Below are 18,878 nucleotides of genomic sequence, written 5' to 3' on the forward strand. Positions count from 1 at the left end.
TGTTTTTTTACACATAAATCAGTAATGTTCACTTGTTTTATGTGTATGTGTTGTTGTTGTTGTTTATACAAATATGTATGTGTGCATGTACAGTGAAAGTAATTCACATATGTATGTGTTTGATGGGCATATTTTCATTCTTGCATGCACTGGCACCTCGCTCCGTTGGCACAGTCGGTTTTGGCGCCGCAAAGTATGCAAACAATAGCCAAGAAAACAAAACGTAATAAAATTTTTTATTGTGCGCTTTGTTTTTGTATTGTGCATGCATGACTAGCGCTTGGCAGCCAGCATGTAGTGCTCACACATACATACTCTCGTCTTTTCTCTCACACAAACACACACACTCATACATAACAACAAGCCGCGAATGCATGTCAGCTGCTGGTGCTGAAGAAAGTGTTTCTATTCCATTGAAATGTATGTATGTGTGTTTTTATACACATATATGTGTTTGTGTCTGTATATGCATGCATGTATGTATGTGTGTCGATATCTACTTACACTTGTATAAAGTGAAATGGGATAATTCGCACGTGTGGTTTATAGCTGCTCATTTCTATGGAAACACTAAGCATTAGGGTGTTGTCATCTCTTACCATCTCGCAGTATGTGTGTGTTGTTGTTTCGTTGTTTTGGCAGTGGCTATTAATTTATGTACTAAATTATTTGCAAACCAGTTGGCACATAAGTGTTTGGTTGACATGCTCGCGTAAATCTATTTTTATTACATATATTATTATCCGCCATTTTGCTTTATGTAACAAACAACCGAGAATTTGTTGCAATAGCAGTTCAATGTGTTTTTTGGTTGTTGCTTATGATTGGCAATTATGCTTAAGGTCATTAAGAAGATGATTAGTCACAAATACTCATTGATTAAGGATTATTGAAATGGCCAGAACTCTATGTAATATTTCTATATACCAGTATATATGTATATGTAGATATTTTTCATTAAATCGAAAATTCTGTTTAATAAAATTAACAAAGACAGTTTTTCTTTCATGAAGTATTATGATTTAAAATATTTTACTAAAAATACATAGTAAAGCAGGATCCATTTCGAGGTTCCCTACTTTTTTACAGAATATAACACTTTCAGTTTATTATCATTCAAAAGAACATTCTTTGGCATTTAGTTTTTGAAGCTTATCTACAAATGTTGACCACGGCTATGTATCAGATGGCCAATTCGTTGAGTCCCATTTTCGAAGACTGGTCCGAGAATTTGGACTGGTAACTGCCGAATGACACGCGTGATGTTTTGCTTCAAGATCTGAATCGTCATAGACTTTAGCCATATCCCCACAGGAAAAATTCTAACGGTGAAATATCACATGATCTTGGTGACCAATCGACCGGCTAAAAATGTGAAACTATCAGCTCACCGAAGTGTTTTCTCAATAAGTCCATTGATTGATACGATGTGTGGGAAGTGGCACCGCCTTATTGAAACCAATTGTCGCCGAGATAACGAGCTTCAATTTCAAGCAACAAATAGTCGGTATATCATGGCGCAATGATGGTTGCTATTGATGGTTACGTTCTCACCGGCATCATTTTGGAATCGCTCTTGAATCGCTTTGGGTTGCTCTTCGTCCCAAATGCAGCAATTATGCTTGTTTACATGCCCACTGAGCCAGAAATGGGCTTCATTGCTGAAAACGTCCGATATTCTTGGAACTTTTAAAGAGCCCATAGAGCGATGCGATGGCGTTTGGGAAGTTCCAGTGGCTTTTGTTCTTGTACAAGCTGTATTTTTTACGCTTCTAATATAATATCTCTTCAATTCCGACAACTCTTAGTTTTTGCACCACGATAATGCACCGTCGCATACTGCAATGATTGTTCTTGATTTCTTCGCCAAATTTTCAATCAATATCGTTTCACCGTTCTCTTCTGATTTGGTTCCGTGTGAATTCTGGCTATTCAGCAAACTCAAACGGCCGCTCCGGGGAAACCGGAGTCAAGTGAAGTGACAAAAATAATATAGACCTTGGTCTCAACTTCATATCCCCATTCCGATTTGGTGTGCTTTTTCCTAATATTTTTTTATATAAAATTACGGTTTATTTATTAATTACTTTATTAAAATTTTAACTTTGAGTTTACATCGCAGATAATAATTTGAAATGTGACAAAAAAGTACCCGGTACTTGTAAATAAAACGCTAAATATTTATTTATTCATCAATATTTGTTTTGTCGCTTTCCCCACTAGATGTAATACACTTCTGCCAACGATTTCTAGTCCTCGAAACACTTTTCATAAGCACTTTTCGGATGGCCTTCAGCTCCTTCAGCGAATTTTGTTTTATCTCTTCGCTCGGCTGAAAATGGGTTCTCTTCCGATGATTGTTGACTTTGTTACATATCAAATTCATAAATTCATGCCTCATCGGCATTTTTAATGCACTCCTTGAAAGTGGGATCGGATTCACACGATCAAGCATGTCTAAAGATACCTGTTTACGGTACTATTTATTCCCTGAATAGGGTATATTAGTTTGCCACGAAGTTTGTAACACCCAGAAGGAAACGTCGGAGACCCTATAAAGTATATGTATATATAAATGATCAGATTGTTGGGCTGAGTCGATTTAGCCATGTCCGTCTGTCTGTCTGTCTGTTCGTCTGTCTGTATATACGAAATAGTTCCTCAGTTTTTAAGATATCGTTTTGAAATTTTGCAAACGTCATTTTCTCTTCAAGAACCTGCTCATTTGTCGGACGATCGGAATCAAGTTCTTGTATGGAAAACTTTCACATTTGACAATCTATCTTCACAAAAGTTGGAACAGGTTATTTTCTAAGGCAACAACGTAATCTCCGAAGAAATTGTTCAGATCAGCTCACTATAGCATATACCTAGCTGTCATACAAACCGAACGATCGGAATGAAGGGCTTGGAAAACTTTCACATTTGACGTGGTATCTTCTTTAGGTAATAATATAGGTAATAATATAATCTCCGAAAAAATTGTTCAGATCGGATTACTATAGTATATAGCTTCCATACAAACTGAACACATAGCTACTAAAAGATATGCACCTATGAAAGGTATAATAGCTTCGGTGCAGCCGAAGTTAACGTTTTTTCTTGTTTTGAACAAACATCAGTTTCATCGGACGAGTCGAGAAAGAGCGCGTTTCATACGCAAAATATCCACCAAATTCATTCAAACGGACTCACGAAAGATGTCGAGCTCTCTTATCATCTTAATACTTTCCTGACGATTTTCAAGTACCATATCCTTCACCGTTTTAAAGAATTCTTTATGCGATATTTGAATATGATGCATTGTAAATCGCAATGCACGGGGAATTTAATTATAATTTCCGGGAGCTTTTTTGTCACAATATATATTTATTAAAATTAAAGTTTATTTAAATATTATATTATTAAAAAGTGTAAATTAATTTTTGTTAAAAAATTATTGAATATTTTATTTTGTTTGAATTATGTTGAATACGTTTTTAGAGATTTCTCCTTTGTTTAAATATACCATATTCTTTTTTGAGTTTTACCAACAATTTCCATAATGACTGGCAACATCTAGATTGCGCAAAGTAATAAAATAAAGCGCAATAAAAATCTATATTTTATAGCAAAATCAGTATCAGAAACAACAGACAGAAACTACAACGTTTCTCCGTTTTGAGAAATTAAATTTTGAAAAAATATGTAAATGTATAACTCTTTAGCAAATAAAAATTTTGAGAAAAGCAACAAAATACTTTTAAATTATAAATATTAAAATATCATAAACTTCAGTTAAAATTCATTTTAAGCTACATACTTTTCTGTGCCAAAACAACAGCGTGGTTCGCTTATGTACTATTATTCAGAGTATAGGATAAAGATAAGGACAGAAATTCAAAACTTTTATTTGTTATTTAAAGCTTGTTAAAAGCTTCTCTGTGCCAATGCAACCACCATTTTTTTCACTGTGCTAAAAGTTATCAGAAAATATCCAACAGAGTTTTTAGTACTCATGCGAAAGCTCTTCGTGCTTTTCAAAGTTCATCACTTGAGTAACAGCCGATTATTAAATAGTGCAAGTGACATACATTTAAGTATGATTTGAAATGGTATTGGAAAACATTTGATTTAATTAAAAATTACGTTAATTATATTTTTAATCCATTTTAATTGATTTTACTTTACTCATTGTAAATTTTGTTTTTATTATATTTTAATACAGATTTATTTTAAATAATTATTGTATTTTATTCCATATTTTACTTTTTATCTTTGTTATTTTCCATCTATATATTAGGGTGTTACATTTTTAACTTTATCCAGTTCTTTTAGGACACATGAAAAACTAATTTTTCCCCGAGAACTTGAGCTTTTAATTTTCATCTTAACTACTTTTTTTTTATTTCTCATATTTTTGAAAAAATATTATGTTTGATGTGATTTTATCGAAAAAATTCCAAAGAATAAGTTTAGGAAATTAAAATTTGAAGTTTATTTTAATTTATTTTGTTCACCTAACGGTTGTATGTATCAGCTAAAACTATGCGAATATTTATAGGGCTATATTGTATATATAAATGATAATGATGATGTGAAAAGTTGAAATCCGGGTGACTGTCTGTCTGTCCGTCCACCCGTGCAAGCTGTAATTTGAGTAAAAATTGAGATATATTGAATTAACTTATTATGCGGCTTTCTTAACACAAAAAAATTACGAGTTCGTATATGACCGTAATCGGACCACAACATCCCACAAATCGCAAATAACCGAACCGAAGCACTAAATTAGAATATAAAACTGTAATTTGGTACAGATGATCGCAGTAGGAAGGGACATTTGTAGGCAAAAAATTTTGAAAAGGTGGGCGTGGCCCCGCCCTTTAATAAGTTTAATGTACATATCTACTAAATTACTAAAGCTGTTTAGTGCAAATATTATTGTAATACTGCTACCGAAAATGGATAAAATCGGAAGATGACCCAGCTCGCTTCCAATATAACGGTAATGTTAAAAACTACTAAAAGCGCAATAAATCAATAAGTAATTACGCATTACAATTAATTTTTACTGTCAAGATGGTGTGAGAAGGCTTTATGGGAGCCGATGGGCATGGCACTGCCCACTTTTTGGCGAAATCACATACCTCGGGATCCGACCAACCGATTTCGACTAAACTTAGTATGGGTAATTTTTTCATACTCCTATGTAACAGTGAGAAAATGAGCGAAATCAGACTACAACCACGCCTACTTCACATATAAAACAGGTTTAAACACCATTTGATTCTTTCACTTTCCAGTACACAAATAAGGAAACCATTGCTATAACAGGCTAAAATTTTGTGCTAATAATTCCTTTAAAATGTGCCACTTTTTCAAATCCAAACAAAACTGTTCAAGCCCCTTGGTACCGAAAATGTGGACCACAGTATCTATAGTTGACTTTTGAGCGAAAATATCAGGGCATGTTTGAAATACAGAAATGAAATTTAGACCGAAACGTTTCCTGACAATAGTATTTCTGTGTATCAAAAATCGAGTCAAAACTTTCCTGAGTCTACATATACCTAATAAAAAGATTTTCGAACTTCCAGGTAACTTTGTACTGGTTATATCGGCCAATATTTATTAATAATTACAGAATATGTTTCGCTCATAACAGTATACCTTTGTGCCTATATAATTAATATCAGTATTTTCGAACATCCCTGACTTTATTCTATATAATTGACTTGACCTGACTTTATCTATATACCTTAAAGTATTTCCCTGGCTTTGGTTTTTGTAAGTTGCAAGAGTATAAAATGTTCGGTTGCACTCGAACTTAGCCCTTCCTTACTTGTTTTTTATTTTATTTTGCCTCGTTGAATTAAATTTTTTTGATTTATCATATTTTACCTAATTTTATATTTTTTATTTTGTGTTTATTCGAGATTTTTAGTTTTTACTAAAAATACTATTTGATTAGTTTTTTAAATTTTATTATTATATAAAATGTATACTTTACATTTTTTACGTTGATTTAATTTATGTGTTTGTTTTATTAAAATTTTTTATTTAATTGTAATTTATTTAATATTATATTCTTCAATCCTCCTATAGTGACTCCTTGTAAAAAGGGTACTATCTATTAGAAAATAAAAAAACATAAAATAAACTTAAACTATTATTATAGCTCATAAACATTGTAAGAATATAAAAAAATACTAATTTATTATAACAGTTAAAATTTATACAGTTATAAAAGATACGTGATAAATTATATTTTAAATATGCATACATACATACATATGAATATATCATACTATATGATTTTATGGAATGCGGAGGCACGTTTTGTGCCTAATGAAAATGCCAAGGCTTTCGAAAGACTCGCTCCAGTACTTTATCTTTACAAATATTTATATACTAGACATATTTACATGCAGTATTTGCCAGCACCACTCATTATTGTCCAACAAGAACATACCTGTTTATCTACAAAAGTTATTTACTTTAATTAGATTTAGAAGTGCGCAAGTAGAAAAAATTGGTTTCGTGTGGAGCAGTGTTGAAGAGCATGTACATGTACTATATATGCATACAACCAGCTAAATAAATAATCATATCAAATTTTAGAGCTTTGTGTATTTGATAAGAAAATTTTCTCGAGATCTGTCTTTGAGATTAGTGTTATGTGAATAATTCTTCTGAAGATATTGTAGCTGTTTTTCCTCAAAGTATGACTAACGAAAAACATATTTCATTATGCGATAGAATATAAGCTTTGAAAGACATGCTCTAAAAGTAGAAGTTCTACAAGTTTTAATACTTTCTAGTTTTAGAAGAAACATTGAGCAAATGTACAAGTATATTTTTAAAAAAATCGATTAGAGCTTTTCTAAAATTCTTTGAGCTTCTCTGCCATAAGTATGAACCTTGCTCAAAGGGTTGTAACCTTTTGTGAATGAAAAAAAAATATATATTTATTTTGCATATACATATTATAGTAGATGATAAAAATATCTCCAAAACAGGCCGTACCGAAGACCGAACGGAGCTATGGTGGCCATTTGGTTCCTCAGTTTTTGAGATATCAAACTGAAATTTTGTACACGTCCTCTTCTCTCAAAAACGTTGCTTATATCTAGGAACCGTCGATATCGGATCCCTATAACATACAGCTGCCATACAAACTGACCGACCAAAATCAATTGCTTGTTTGGAAAACTTTCTTATTTGGTGAGATATCTTTACCAAATTTGACATAAATTATTTTCTGAAGCAGCTCTACAGTCTTTAAATAAATTTTTGAGATCGGACTAATATAACATATAGCTGCCATACAAACTGACCGGTCAAAATCAAATCCTTGTTTGGAAAACTTTTTTGTTTGATAAGATATCTTCTCAAAATTTCTCATGGATTGTTGCCCAGGTCAATGCTACAATATTTGTTAAAATTGAAATTGTTTGGACCACTGTAATAATAGATTGTCAAAAAAGTCTTGCGGTATTTTCGCTAGTTGGCGCTGAAAGCGCGTAGTTCTAGTTTTATTCGTCGCATCGGGTCATGCTATACCTTTTTGGAAATCTCATTTCACGCGCTAACACGTGTTTGATTGATTGTCGTTTCTTTTTAGTCGTTCGTGAGTTAAAGCGTCGCAAACATGAAGCAAAATAAAGAGAAAATACGGCATATTTTACAGTACTACTACGATAAAGGCACAAATGCATCTGAAGCCGCCAATAAAATTTGTGCAGTTTATGGACCCGATACAGTTTCCATTTCCACCGCGCAACGATCGCTGAATTGGTCGAAAGAGACCGGCATAGTAGCAGCCGTAGCATCGGTCAAGAGATGGGCATGAGTCATCAAAAATTCATTTCAAAATCAATAAAAAAAAAAATTCAATAAAAATACCGCAAGACTTTTTTGACAACCCATTATATAGCTGCCATGCAAATTGACCGATCAAAATCCGCTTGAAGCTCTTTTTTAACCCTTTCATGCTATAAGAAAAGCAGCTGTGAAGGGTATTCATGCTTTTTCTTGATTCAATAATAATTGTTTAATTTTAATAGCAACAACTGCAGTTTTTTCTGTGCCTCTTATTGAGGTTATGCACGAATGTGAGCATCAGCATATTACTCACCTCAAGATCGCAATTGTCTTTATATGTATATAATTACACATATAAATTATATTTACAACAACAACAAATTCTAAAATGAATATACAAATTATGTTTACAACAACTACAAATCACTAAAACTCCATTCATTACTAAACATGCATACATTTACCGCTTTTTGCACTCCACCCTCGCCGCAGCGCTTCTCTGAAATTCCTTATCTGCCATACAATAGTTTTCTTTAAAATCTCTATTTTTCCACTCTTAACTGTTTTACATGCTATAAAACTAAACGTCACTGTTTTTAATTTTTTGTTGTTGCTGCTTTTGTGGTATTTTTTGTGCTTCTTGTTTTGCTGAGTTTGCACATCTCACCACACAATGAAGTGACTGTAGCACGTCCGCATACATGCTTACCTACATTAAATAAATAATAATAAATATGTAGGAATACAAATGTAGTTTTGTATATAAACGCATCTATATATACATATAGTATATGCTTGTGATTTGTCTTATCACTTTAACGCCTTTCACTCAGCACCACAACTTGGCTGCTTTGCACGCCGCTCACAGACCCTTCGCTCGCTTGCTCACCTCCTTCGTCATTTCAACACTGTTTGCTAACAACTTGTTGCTATTGTTGTTGCTTAGACTTTTCATAAAAGTGATCAACATCATTCTTTATAGGTCTTTTAGTTACTGATAATTCTGTATTTGCATATGCATTTGTGCTGTTGCTCTTCCTTCTTGATCACATCTCTTCGGCTTAACACTCGGCTTGCGCCTCTTACCCGTTATTTATCCATTCAAAAGTCATTAACATCAAAATCAAGGCATTCAGTTTCTCAACAACGTTGGAAATAGTCACTTTGCTGTGTCCATTCCAAAGAAGCTTCAATAGAAAAACACGTGTAAATCGAATTGTGGTTCAAAAAGAAAAATTTTAGTTGTGAAATATTTGTGAAAAATGTGTGTGAGTGTTGGAATTGCAGTTTGTACTTAATTTATGACAAATTTGAAATCCCAAAAAAAACCAAAAACTTTCAAAATATATATTAAAAAAAGTCAAAAGTCATTAAAAAACTTTCAAAAAAATAAAAAAAAATTGTAAAAAATTGAAAAGTCATTAAAAATTTTCAAAAAAAAAGTAAAAAAATTCAAAATATACATAAACTTTCAAAAAAGTTTTCAAAACTTCTTTTTCATTTAATTTCGTAACAAATTCGTATGTCAAGTGCTAAGTTGAAAGTGTGTTTGTTGTAAAAAAATATAATATATACATATATAAATACAGTTACATCTCTAAAGTGTATTAATGCCAAGATTATTGACCTCTGCTGCATAAAAAATAAGTGTTCTAAGTGCTTTCGGTATTCTCTCAAAAATTACGTATTAAAATAGAAATTAATTAAAAACAAAAATTAAATAACCCAAAACGTTTATTGCTTGCTGCTTTAAAAATTTGCGATTTTCACATCGTCTTATTTGTCTAATTGCAAATAAAAACTAAAAACGAATTTAAAAAAGTTACTTTTTGCTCATTTTCAAAAGAAAATTCCATAATAAGTGCTAAAGCAGAATGTCGAAGAAGGAAGATACACCGTTTGTCATGTAAGTGAATGGGAAAGAGAATTTATAAGTATTGTACGTTAAGGTTGCCATTAAATTAAAAAAATACGTAATTAAGGTTTTATACCCACTTGTACAATTTTTTATATACATACATACATATGTATAACAAAAGTCCACATATTAAAAAATATTTCCCGAAAATTTAAAAATGATGCAGAAAATAGTCTCGAAGATATATGTATATGTAGATGTATTTGTTAGAATTTTCGAACTTCGTCTAAACGGCTAAACAATTTTAATTGCACTTTTCTCGAGTCACTGCTTTTAGAGCCGGTGCAGAAAATTTCTCCGAAACGACTTGACCGATCGGCTTGTCATTTTAAAACTTCTTAACAAGTATTTGTCAAGTAAATAAGATATTCGACAATAACTTCGAGTTTTTTAGCCAATCTGAAATGTACATTTTTTTCACGAAAACCCAGTTTTTTTCGGAAGCCGTCATTTTGTCTAAAATCCAATTATTAACTAGTCTTTTGCTCATTACTGGTATTTTTATTTGGAATTAATTTGCGATAATTCTAAGTAAGCAAACTGTCCAGACCGGAGGTCTTCTTAGAAATCGGTTATGTGATTAAGCAATCGAAAATTGTTCGAAATGAATCAATGCTTAGTAAAATACATTAAATTCTGGACATGAATCTATTTATTAAATATATTGTCTCTTCAAGAAAAGTCATCCTTTCTGACATGTAAGTCGATATTTTATATTAATATTTTAGAATTTTATTATAAAAATAATTGCAAAACACTCCAATATTAAATTTTGAGCGCTATTTTAAAATCAAATTTATTTTCTTACATTTTTTTAATAACAGTCAAAATTCCTGTAATATATTTAATATATTTTTAGTTCAAATGGACTTAAAGTTGCTTTAATGCAATTATTTTTTCCAACCAGATTCCAATGAATAAAATAAGTAAACAAAATACTTTAGATAGTAGAATATTTTAGATAAAAAGAATAAATAACAAAAATGATCGATAAAGTCGCCAAAACATAAGTCTAATTAGAATTTTAAGTTTTAACACATTTTTTTCAAGAAAATCCTTCGAACTATATATTCAGCTCTCAATTATCACAAAAGTCAAAGAGAAAGCATTGATATCGTTAAAAATTGAAGACTTATAACAATATAAAAATTATATTAGTAAAATTATGAATCAAAAATATGATTAATTTAAAAAAATTATTAATCGATAAAATTGAATTAAAACATTAATAAAGACTAGGCAGAAATATTAGAAAATTAAATGGAAAAAGCAGTTTAAATACAAACTAGAAAAAATTGATTAAAATACCGATAAATAATAGGTAAGATACTTTTAGAGTATTAAACGTAGAATACAGTAAATATTAAAGTATTTAAAAAACCGATAAATATCGGTAAAAGTGAATAAAAACATCAAAAAATATTGGGTTAGAAACATTAGAATATCGAATGAAAGTAATGATTAATATACAAACATGAAAAAACTAGTAATAACTTCGATAAAAATCGATAAAAAAGCATTAAAATATCTATAAATATTGAATAAAATGCTTTCAGAATAATTAATGAACATATTAACATTAAAAAATACAAATATTTATAAAATCGATAAAAGTGGTATGAAATAATTTTGATAAAAATAGCTAAAATAGGACTAAAATGTCAGAAAATATTGAATATAAATATTTTAAATATACATATATATATATATATATATATATTTTATATATAAAATATCTGATAAAATCGATAAAAATCTATAATCTATGATTAAAAGATAGGTAAATATCAGGTAAAATATTTTTAAAATGTTGAGTGTGGAATACAATAAGTATAAAAATATTTATAAAATCGATTAAAGTGAATAAAAACATTACTAAATACTGATAAAAAATATTGAAATATTGAATTTAAATTATGTTTGATATATAAAAGCAAGGAAAAATTAGTGATAATTTCGACAAATATTACATAAAATACTTTTTTAATATTGCTCAAAATCTATCTTATAAAAAGATAAAAAAAAAAATTATAAAATCGTTAAAAATCGAACAAATTAATTTGCATATCAATAAAAATTTGGTAAAAAAAATGTAGAATACTGAATAAGAAAGAAGACTGATATAAGATTGACATAAAAAAATCTTTATTAAATTGAAGTACTTGATATAACTGTTAGAACGTTGAATAAAAAATGTGATTAATATAAAAAAAATAGTTTTAAAATCAATATATCGATAAATATTTCTTTCAAAAAAAAAATCTGGAAATATTACTTCCAATGAAACGCAATACTCGTGTTAATAAATTTTAACTCAATATTTCTTCTTAATTGGCGTAGAAACCGCTTAAGCGATTATAGCCGATAACTCAATATTTACCATTGGAAAATATTATTCAATATAATATTGCAAAGCATACTTTAATATTAAAAAAAAAAGTAATGCTTGCAGAAATAAGGCCAGATAAGCTTTATGTAATATAAAAAGTAATAAATTAAATGTTGCCGCTATTTTTCAAAGAGTTTAGATTTCACAAATATAAAATAAGTAAATAATCGTATTTTCTCGCTGGAAATAGATCATAAACCGAGCACAGAGCTTTGCAACTGTTGTCATTCTTTTTCTTTTGCTTCATTCTGCTTTTCAAAACGCGTATATAAGATTAAGAAGGTCTAGTGTAAAATCATTTACTCATCTTTTGATAAATCCAACTTAGTATTTACCGACAAACGTATTAAAAGTTATAGGGTGTACCCTTAAAGCACCTCAACCCAATAATAAAATATTAAAGGTTAGGTTTTCGTCGGAAAATTGTTAAAGTTAGAACATTTCAACTAGAAGTTTAGAGAAAAGAACTCTAAAAACACTGGTTAAGTCTAAAAATTAATCTCAGCATTTCCTCTCAACTTACAACACACTTAGTGAGCTTTCCAGCCCTGCTACAGTGACACACCCGATTTAATTCCACCATTCTATGTTTATTATACATTATCGTCATTTCATCATCTATCTTAATATGCGATAAGGCAATGTAATTAATGTTGACCGTCGCTAACGTTTTATTTGATAAGAAATAATCTGATGATAGTTTATAATAATTACTGTTTAATTAGCTTATTTTAAGGTAATAAGTTGCATTTGTAAGGCGTATAAATTTGAGCTAGCAAATGCTAAGCTTTACATTTTTTCTTACGAAAATTTATTGTGGAAGAATGCTAAACGATTTTTTGAAAGATTTTTTTAACTTTTCACTTGTGCAATGCAAAAATTTGTACTGCCTTTAACTCACCCTGAAGGTTTGCTTTCTGTAAGTAGTTTTGAGCTTCATGAATCAACTGCTATCGGAATAGTTGAAACTGAATACGTTTTTTTTCACTGTTCCTACGAAAGTTGGAGCTACGTAACGTCCGTTCCGGAACGGATCCAGATGTTTTATCCGGTCAAGGACTGTCAACTCGGCAGAATTCTGCTGCTACAACAACAACAAAGGTTTTTTTTTAAATTATTTATCTTTCGATTCATTGAAACCCCTCGAAAATCCATATACAGGGTTTGTCCGGAAAGTAGTAGCACTGGTATCCAATTAAATTCTGTGTTAAACTCGGTAAATCTGCGACGGAGACGTTTGATATGATCAAGCAGGCTTATCCAGCAGTGGTGTGCTTTGTTGGCACCGCGCCTTTTTGGAGGGTCAGGAAGAGATCGCTGAAGAATGCGCAAATCCAAACTGAAAACTATGCTCATTGTCTTTTTTGACGTCAAAGACATCGTCCACCAAGAATTTGTTCCTCCTGTTCCTCCAATTTTACGTGGAAGGGGTCAATCGGTCTGACAAGACATAGCAATTGGAAGGTGCACCACGGCAACGCCCCAGCTCACACCGTTTTTCTTGTGAACAGCTACCTAACCAAAGCCGGCATCCCAATGCTTCCGCAGCCGCCCTACAGCCCATATGGTGCCCCTCGGACTTTTCTGTTTCCTTGCCTGAAAAGGCCGATAAAAGGCAAGCATTTTGAGACGACAGAGGGAATCCAATCAGCATGCACCTCGGCTCTCAAGGTTATTCCGGAGAATGGCTTCCGTGATGCCTTGAATGATTTGAAATCGCGCTGGCAGGTTTTTAAAGAATTGTAACGATTGGTTCAATAAATTTTTTTAAAACGACTAAGTCGTATTACTTTCCGGACGTTTATATTAAAGACCAAGGGCTTCCTACTATTTAAAACAAGGAAAAACGATATATAGGGTATATAACCTTATTCGTGCGTTTTTTATTTTCAAAATCGCATCAGCCTACAACATTATCATTTACAGTATTGCCGACCTGAAAACATAATATTTTCCCAGCTTTCTGACAATTTCTTGATTTCGTCCCAAAAGAACTGCGTCGATTTGCTCTTTGCTCTTAAGAATCAACCCAATTTTTGATATTCTAATTTGACGTGCTCCATATTCCAGTGAGGGCATTCTGCAAACCGCAAGGTAATGTCATCCACATTCTCCAATTTAGGCACGGAAATAGGGTAATCTTTTTTCAATTTTTGTTTTGTTTTTGTTCATCAAGCCTGGCTTCAATTTTGAAGAAATATGAAAAAATGTTTCACTGTGCTCATAAAGCCAAGTGACTTTTTGAGAACAACGTCTCAATAATGGGTTCTAGATTATTATCACTCCACGTGGTACAGTTTTGCTTATTAACGTGCCGATTCAAACAAAAGCGAGTTTCATCATCGCTGAACAAAATATTTTTGTGAAAAAGTGGCCATGTCGTTTTGGGCCCATTCTCTGAACGAGCGATGCCCTTGATGATCGTTCGGCTTCATTTCTTGCATGAGTTGGATTTTGTAAGCCCGCAAACCAAAATCCTTTCACAAACTCTTCCATGAAGAGGATGAGCACAGCTTAAATTATAGTGCGCGATCATTCGGACCTTCTTCGATACTCTGGGGATTATTTCCTAAAGTAAACGTGGTGCGAAACCATTCCGTGGTTGCTCGAATCACAGACTCGCATTGCAAACAACTAGTCTAATAAGCACCCGTTATGCTTCGGCAGTAACCTCAGATATTATAAGCTTAGGCCGGGTAGCATTATATCGTAAGGTACGGAAATCTCATTAAAGACTTGAATATGCTGGGTTGTAGAGTAATATTGCTCGATGATCGAATTTGTGAGCCTCTACTCTAGCAAAAATCATACAAGTCGTCCATGATAGAGTTGTGCAAGAAACCGCAGTTTCTTTTAGACCAACCAGACTTCGGCTGGGCTCCGATAGAAGTGTTAACGTTTGCGGTCAAGTAGGGAACACTACCTTTCCTACGTTCCTTTTTGTACCCTTTCCCTATGGCTGTTGACTATCAAAGTGCTGTGCGTAAGGTTACTCAAACCTAACACCATCCGCCTCAAGCAGTCATAATCGAACACGCAATCAAAGAGAGCAGCCACAATCAAAAGGATAAGAAATCCGAAGCAAAAACAACAACAAAAATTAACATAGGAGGCTAAACAGCGGTTGATTTTAAATGCAGGGAACCACTCATAACGCAGATCGGTTACAATATTAGCCATACTCAAGAGCAAGGGGCGAGCAAATAGTAGCTGTTGCAGTCATCGTTGATTGCATTAAGTGGCAGGCATGGACGATTTGATTACGTAAACGATTTGTATGATGCATTGGGTGTGTGTGTGGCACGACTGTTTAGCCAACTTGCCACACGATGACCCGCCGGCATTACCGCACCGCAAAACTGTCAGCGCTGAATTACCGGCAATAATTCACTGATTATCGAGAGGGAACACACTTATAAGCAAGCAAGCTGAGGCTGTGCTTTGCAAAACGATTGCAGTATAAAAAAACGGTGTTGAAGTTGCGGCATAATAGCGAGTAACGGGAAATGCTGAGTAGAAAAATACTGCCACATCATGCATGCCAGCTCAATAAGGCGACGCTCAAGGGAAGTGAGTGAGTGAGTGGACACGGTGGTGGTGTATGATTGTTGATTATTGCCTGATGACTTTATCGCGGTGAACCAGTGACGTGGGAAAGTCGCGCTCACTGCGCCTTCCGCAGCTTGTGGGCTGCCTGTACTGTGAGCTGTCGCCAACAAACTGCTTAGGACGCTGGCAGCAATGTTTGCAAACATCGCTGTTGTTGCTGTTGTTTGCAAATTGTTGCAACAAACTTGAGTGCGCGAAATTGGTACGGGTGACGTTGATGCCGTGACGGTCCAGCTCTTTAGCGCGCTAATGCTGACGTGGCTGAAGGTGTTAATGCAGTTGTTACTTTGTTGACGTGGCTGGCTGACAAGGCTTTTCCGCCAACAGTTGCTGGTCTCACTTGCTATGTGGTGTGAATAATAGGCTGTGCTGCACAAACTGTTGTGATGGCCTTCAGCTGCAGCAGTCGCGGTGTAAAAAATGGAGGGCTCCATTAGTCTTAAAAATCTTATAAAAAGGACGAGCTTCAGCTGCAGAGAATTTTAGATAACCTACGTCAAATTCATCGGCGTCAGTGAAATGCGGTAGGGTTGATTATTTCTCACTTTTGATTCTCTCCCCTGATTACAGTCAGAGACCTGTGCATACTCCGGGCGCATAAGATCGTAAAAGAACAGGAAGGACAGTAAAGCAGTGGACGAAGGTAGATTATTTTTCAGATTGGCAGAACCGGAAGAGGATATCCGTTCTGATCAAACTACCGTTTAATGTAAATGTCGGATTGGCTGCTCATATCTGGTTTCTGAGCTGAAAGTTGATATACCGTCCATATAAAACTGCCGTTTCCTGTAAATATCGAGTGGGTCTCCCATGTCTCCTATCTGAACTGGAAGTGGAAATACCGTTCTGGTAAAACTAGTGTCTTCTGTAAATATCGGATGATCCAAATCTTCTGTCTGAGCCTGAAGAGGATATACCGCAACAGACAGGGGTAGTTGATATGTCGTGAATCCTGGAATGAGATACAACTAAACTCTGAATCACTACGAATAAGCTCGAGTTTATGTGTCGTGGAGAGATTGGCTTATAAGAAAACTAAATCTGAACTTTGTTGCATTATATAATACACTAGAGTTCTCGAGAACCAGGTATGTAGAAATTTTGGAGTAAACATTGGACAAGGAACTTTGTACCCGGCAAACCACGTAGGTTTTCGAGCTTTTTTGCAATATAAAATATACTCGAGCACTCGAGAATAGGGATGCTATAATTTTAAAATATAAACTTGACAAAGACCTTGTGTTCCATCAAAGGACTGTGGTTTTTGCGGAAGCATTCATATAAAAACTGGACAAGAACATTGTAATCTGAGTCTCGGAAACGCAGATTTGAGTCCTGTCAGTTGGATGAGACATACTGAAAGTATTCGACGCAGTACCCGCCAGCGAAGCAGATGAATAGGAAGACCTTTACTCCGTTGGAAAGACCAAGTGGAGAAGGACCTGGCTTCGCTTGGCGCCAAACATCGAAAAAAAGAACGACTAGCGCGCTGTTCTAAACTTGGCTATAACCATGTGAGCGGTGCCAATAAAAAAGAAGATTAATGAAAAAACTGGACAAGGACCCTGTAATCCATCGAACCACGGATGGTTTTACAGAATTCAGAAGCTTGAGTCCTGTCAGTTGGATGAGATATAACCACAATAAGCAGTTTTTAAATATAGAGATATGGAAGTACTCAAAATTGAAGGAATAACATTTAATAAGTATGTTAATATGTATGTGAAGATACGTTAGGAAAGATACAATTTGCATTCTTTTCTTCAACGCAAAGTTTTCCGATTTCACTATTAATCTGTGAAATTTGTGGAGTGTTGTATACACCCTTAATCTGCCTCTTCTTTTTCGACTCTTCAGATATGAACAGCTTACAGCTGTTAATAATGTCCATATTAGCTGCTTGTCCATTCACACACGCTTTTCACAGTTTCTTCCGACACTTTTATTGCTTCCTGGCCGCAGAAGTAACCACAGTTGCTTTACCTTCTGTAATTACCTGGATCTCAGCATTACCATGAGAGTCTTTATCTACCTACACAAACCTCGACGTGTGAAAATTATAAATATATTATATTAAAATTAAATTGCAAACAAAAAACCTCTACTTATGGCCCTTAAATGCCATATGGTTCCCGCGCCACCCGCATTCGGTTGAATATTGTAATCGCTGTGGGTTGTGAACTTGCGGGACAGCAGCTGTTGCATGCACGGGGCAATTGACAGGCGTCGCCACACGCTGATTTAATACCGTTCGGCTGCGCGTTGCAAATCCGTTTGTGGTCGGATTATGCCAATCAGTGTGGCTTAAAAAGTCGCTCGCTTGCCCTGTCTGTCGGCTCATGGGCCATAAGTGAGTTCGTAGTGAAAGCGTTGAAGAAACGGAAACGAGTACAGGAGCTTGAGTATGTGCATACAAAGCGAGATATTTGCGAAAAGCACAAGAGATAATAGAGAATAGTTTGAGAAAATATATATTTTGCTAATAATATACTTGTAAAAGATGAGTGGAACCGAAAGAATAGAATCTTCTTATTATTGTCTCCTCAATGAAGTTGTTTTCTTGAAGGATTGAATTCAAGTTAATAAAGGCAGACTTGTACTTTCTTACACTGATACCCTATGACAAAGGAAAACGTCTGGTATTTTTTGAAAGCTTTGATTGAAGATATATATATCGATATATATTATATAGCTGAGATTGTACCTGTACGGCTATTAAAATTTAAGCAGGAAATGCTGTGCTCCGAAGAGCTTTCGAGCTAATCACATTACCAGTTTGGACACAACCTACTTAATCTAGGGAAAATTCTTCTAAACGAACAACATACTATTCCATTTGTTGCAATAATGACATAAATACCTAAAGACAAGTTTATGAGGTCGAAACCTTATTTGTAAACTACTGATGACCTACGGATATATGTATGTAGGTTGGGTTTTGTTAAGATGTTGATCTTAACAGGACAGCTTAGAACCTAAACCTTCTGTATAACAGCTCATATGACGTTTAGAAATTGATAAATCTCTTTGAGGTTATCAACAATTTGTTGAGGGGGCCAATGCCAGTTTCGGCAATGTTTTAGGGTTCGCCTAAGGTAAGACTTCTGAGATGTTTCATTCTCAGTTTTGAAAATGGTTGAAAATGAATACGAAAGT

At 33.7% G+C, this 18,878-nt stretch overlaps 1 protein-coding gene across 1 annotated transcript in view; it reads left to right on the forward strand.

Moving 5' to 3' along the window:
* Positions 1-9,343: 9,343 nt before the first annotated feature.
* LOC120769034 (zinc transporter 2) overlaps positions 9,344-18,878 on the forward strand; it is a 153,319-nt gene continuing 143,784 nt past the window's right edge. Inside the window, exon 1 of the mRNA XM_040095879.1 lies at positions 9,344-9,712. Within this exon, the coding sequence (XP_039951813.1) occupies positions 9,681-9,712 (32 nt within the window). The 5' untranslated portion in view covers positions 9,344-9,680. The remainder of the gene's footprint in view (positions 9,713-18,878) is intronic.

The sequence above is a fragment of the Bactrocera tryoni genome, chromosome 2, assembly GCF_016617805.1.
Source record: "Bactrocera tryoni isolate S06 chromosome 2, CSIRO_BtryS06_freeze2, whole genome shotgun sequence".
Classification (NCBI taxonomy): domain Eukaryota; kingdom Metazoa; phylum Arthropoda; class Insecta; order Diptera; family Tephritidae; genus Bactrocera; species Bactrocera tryoni.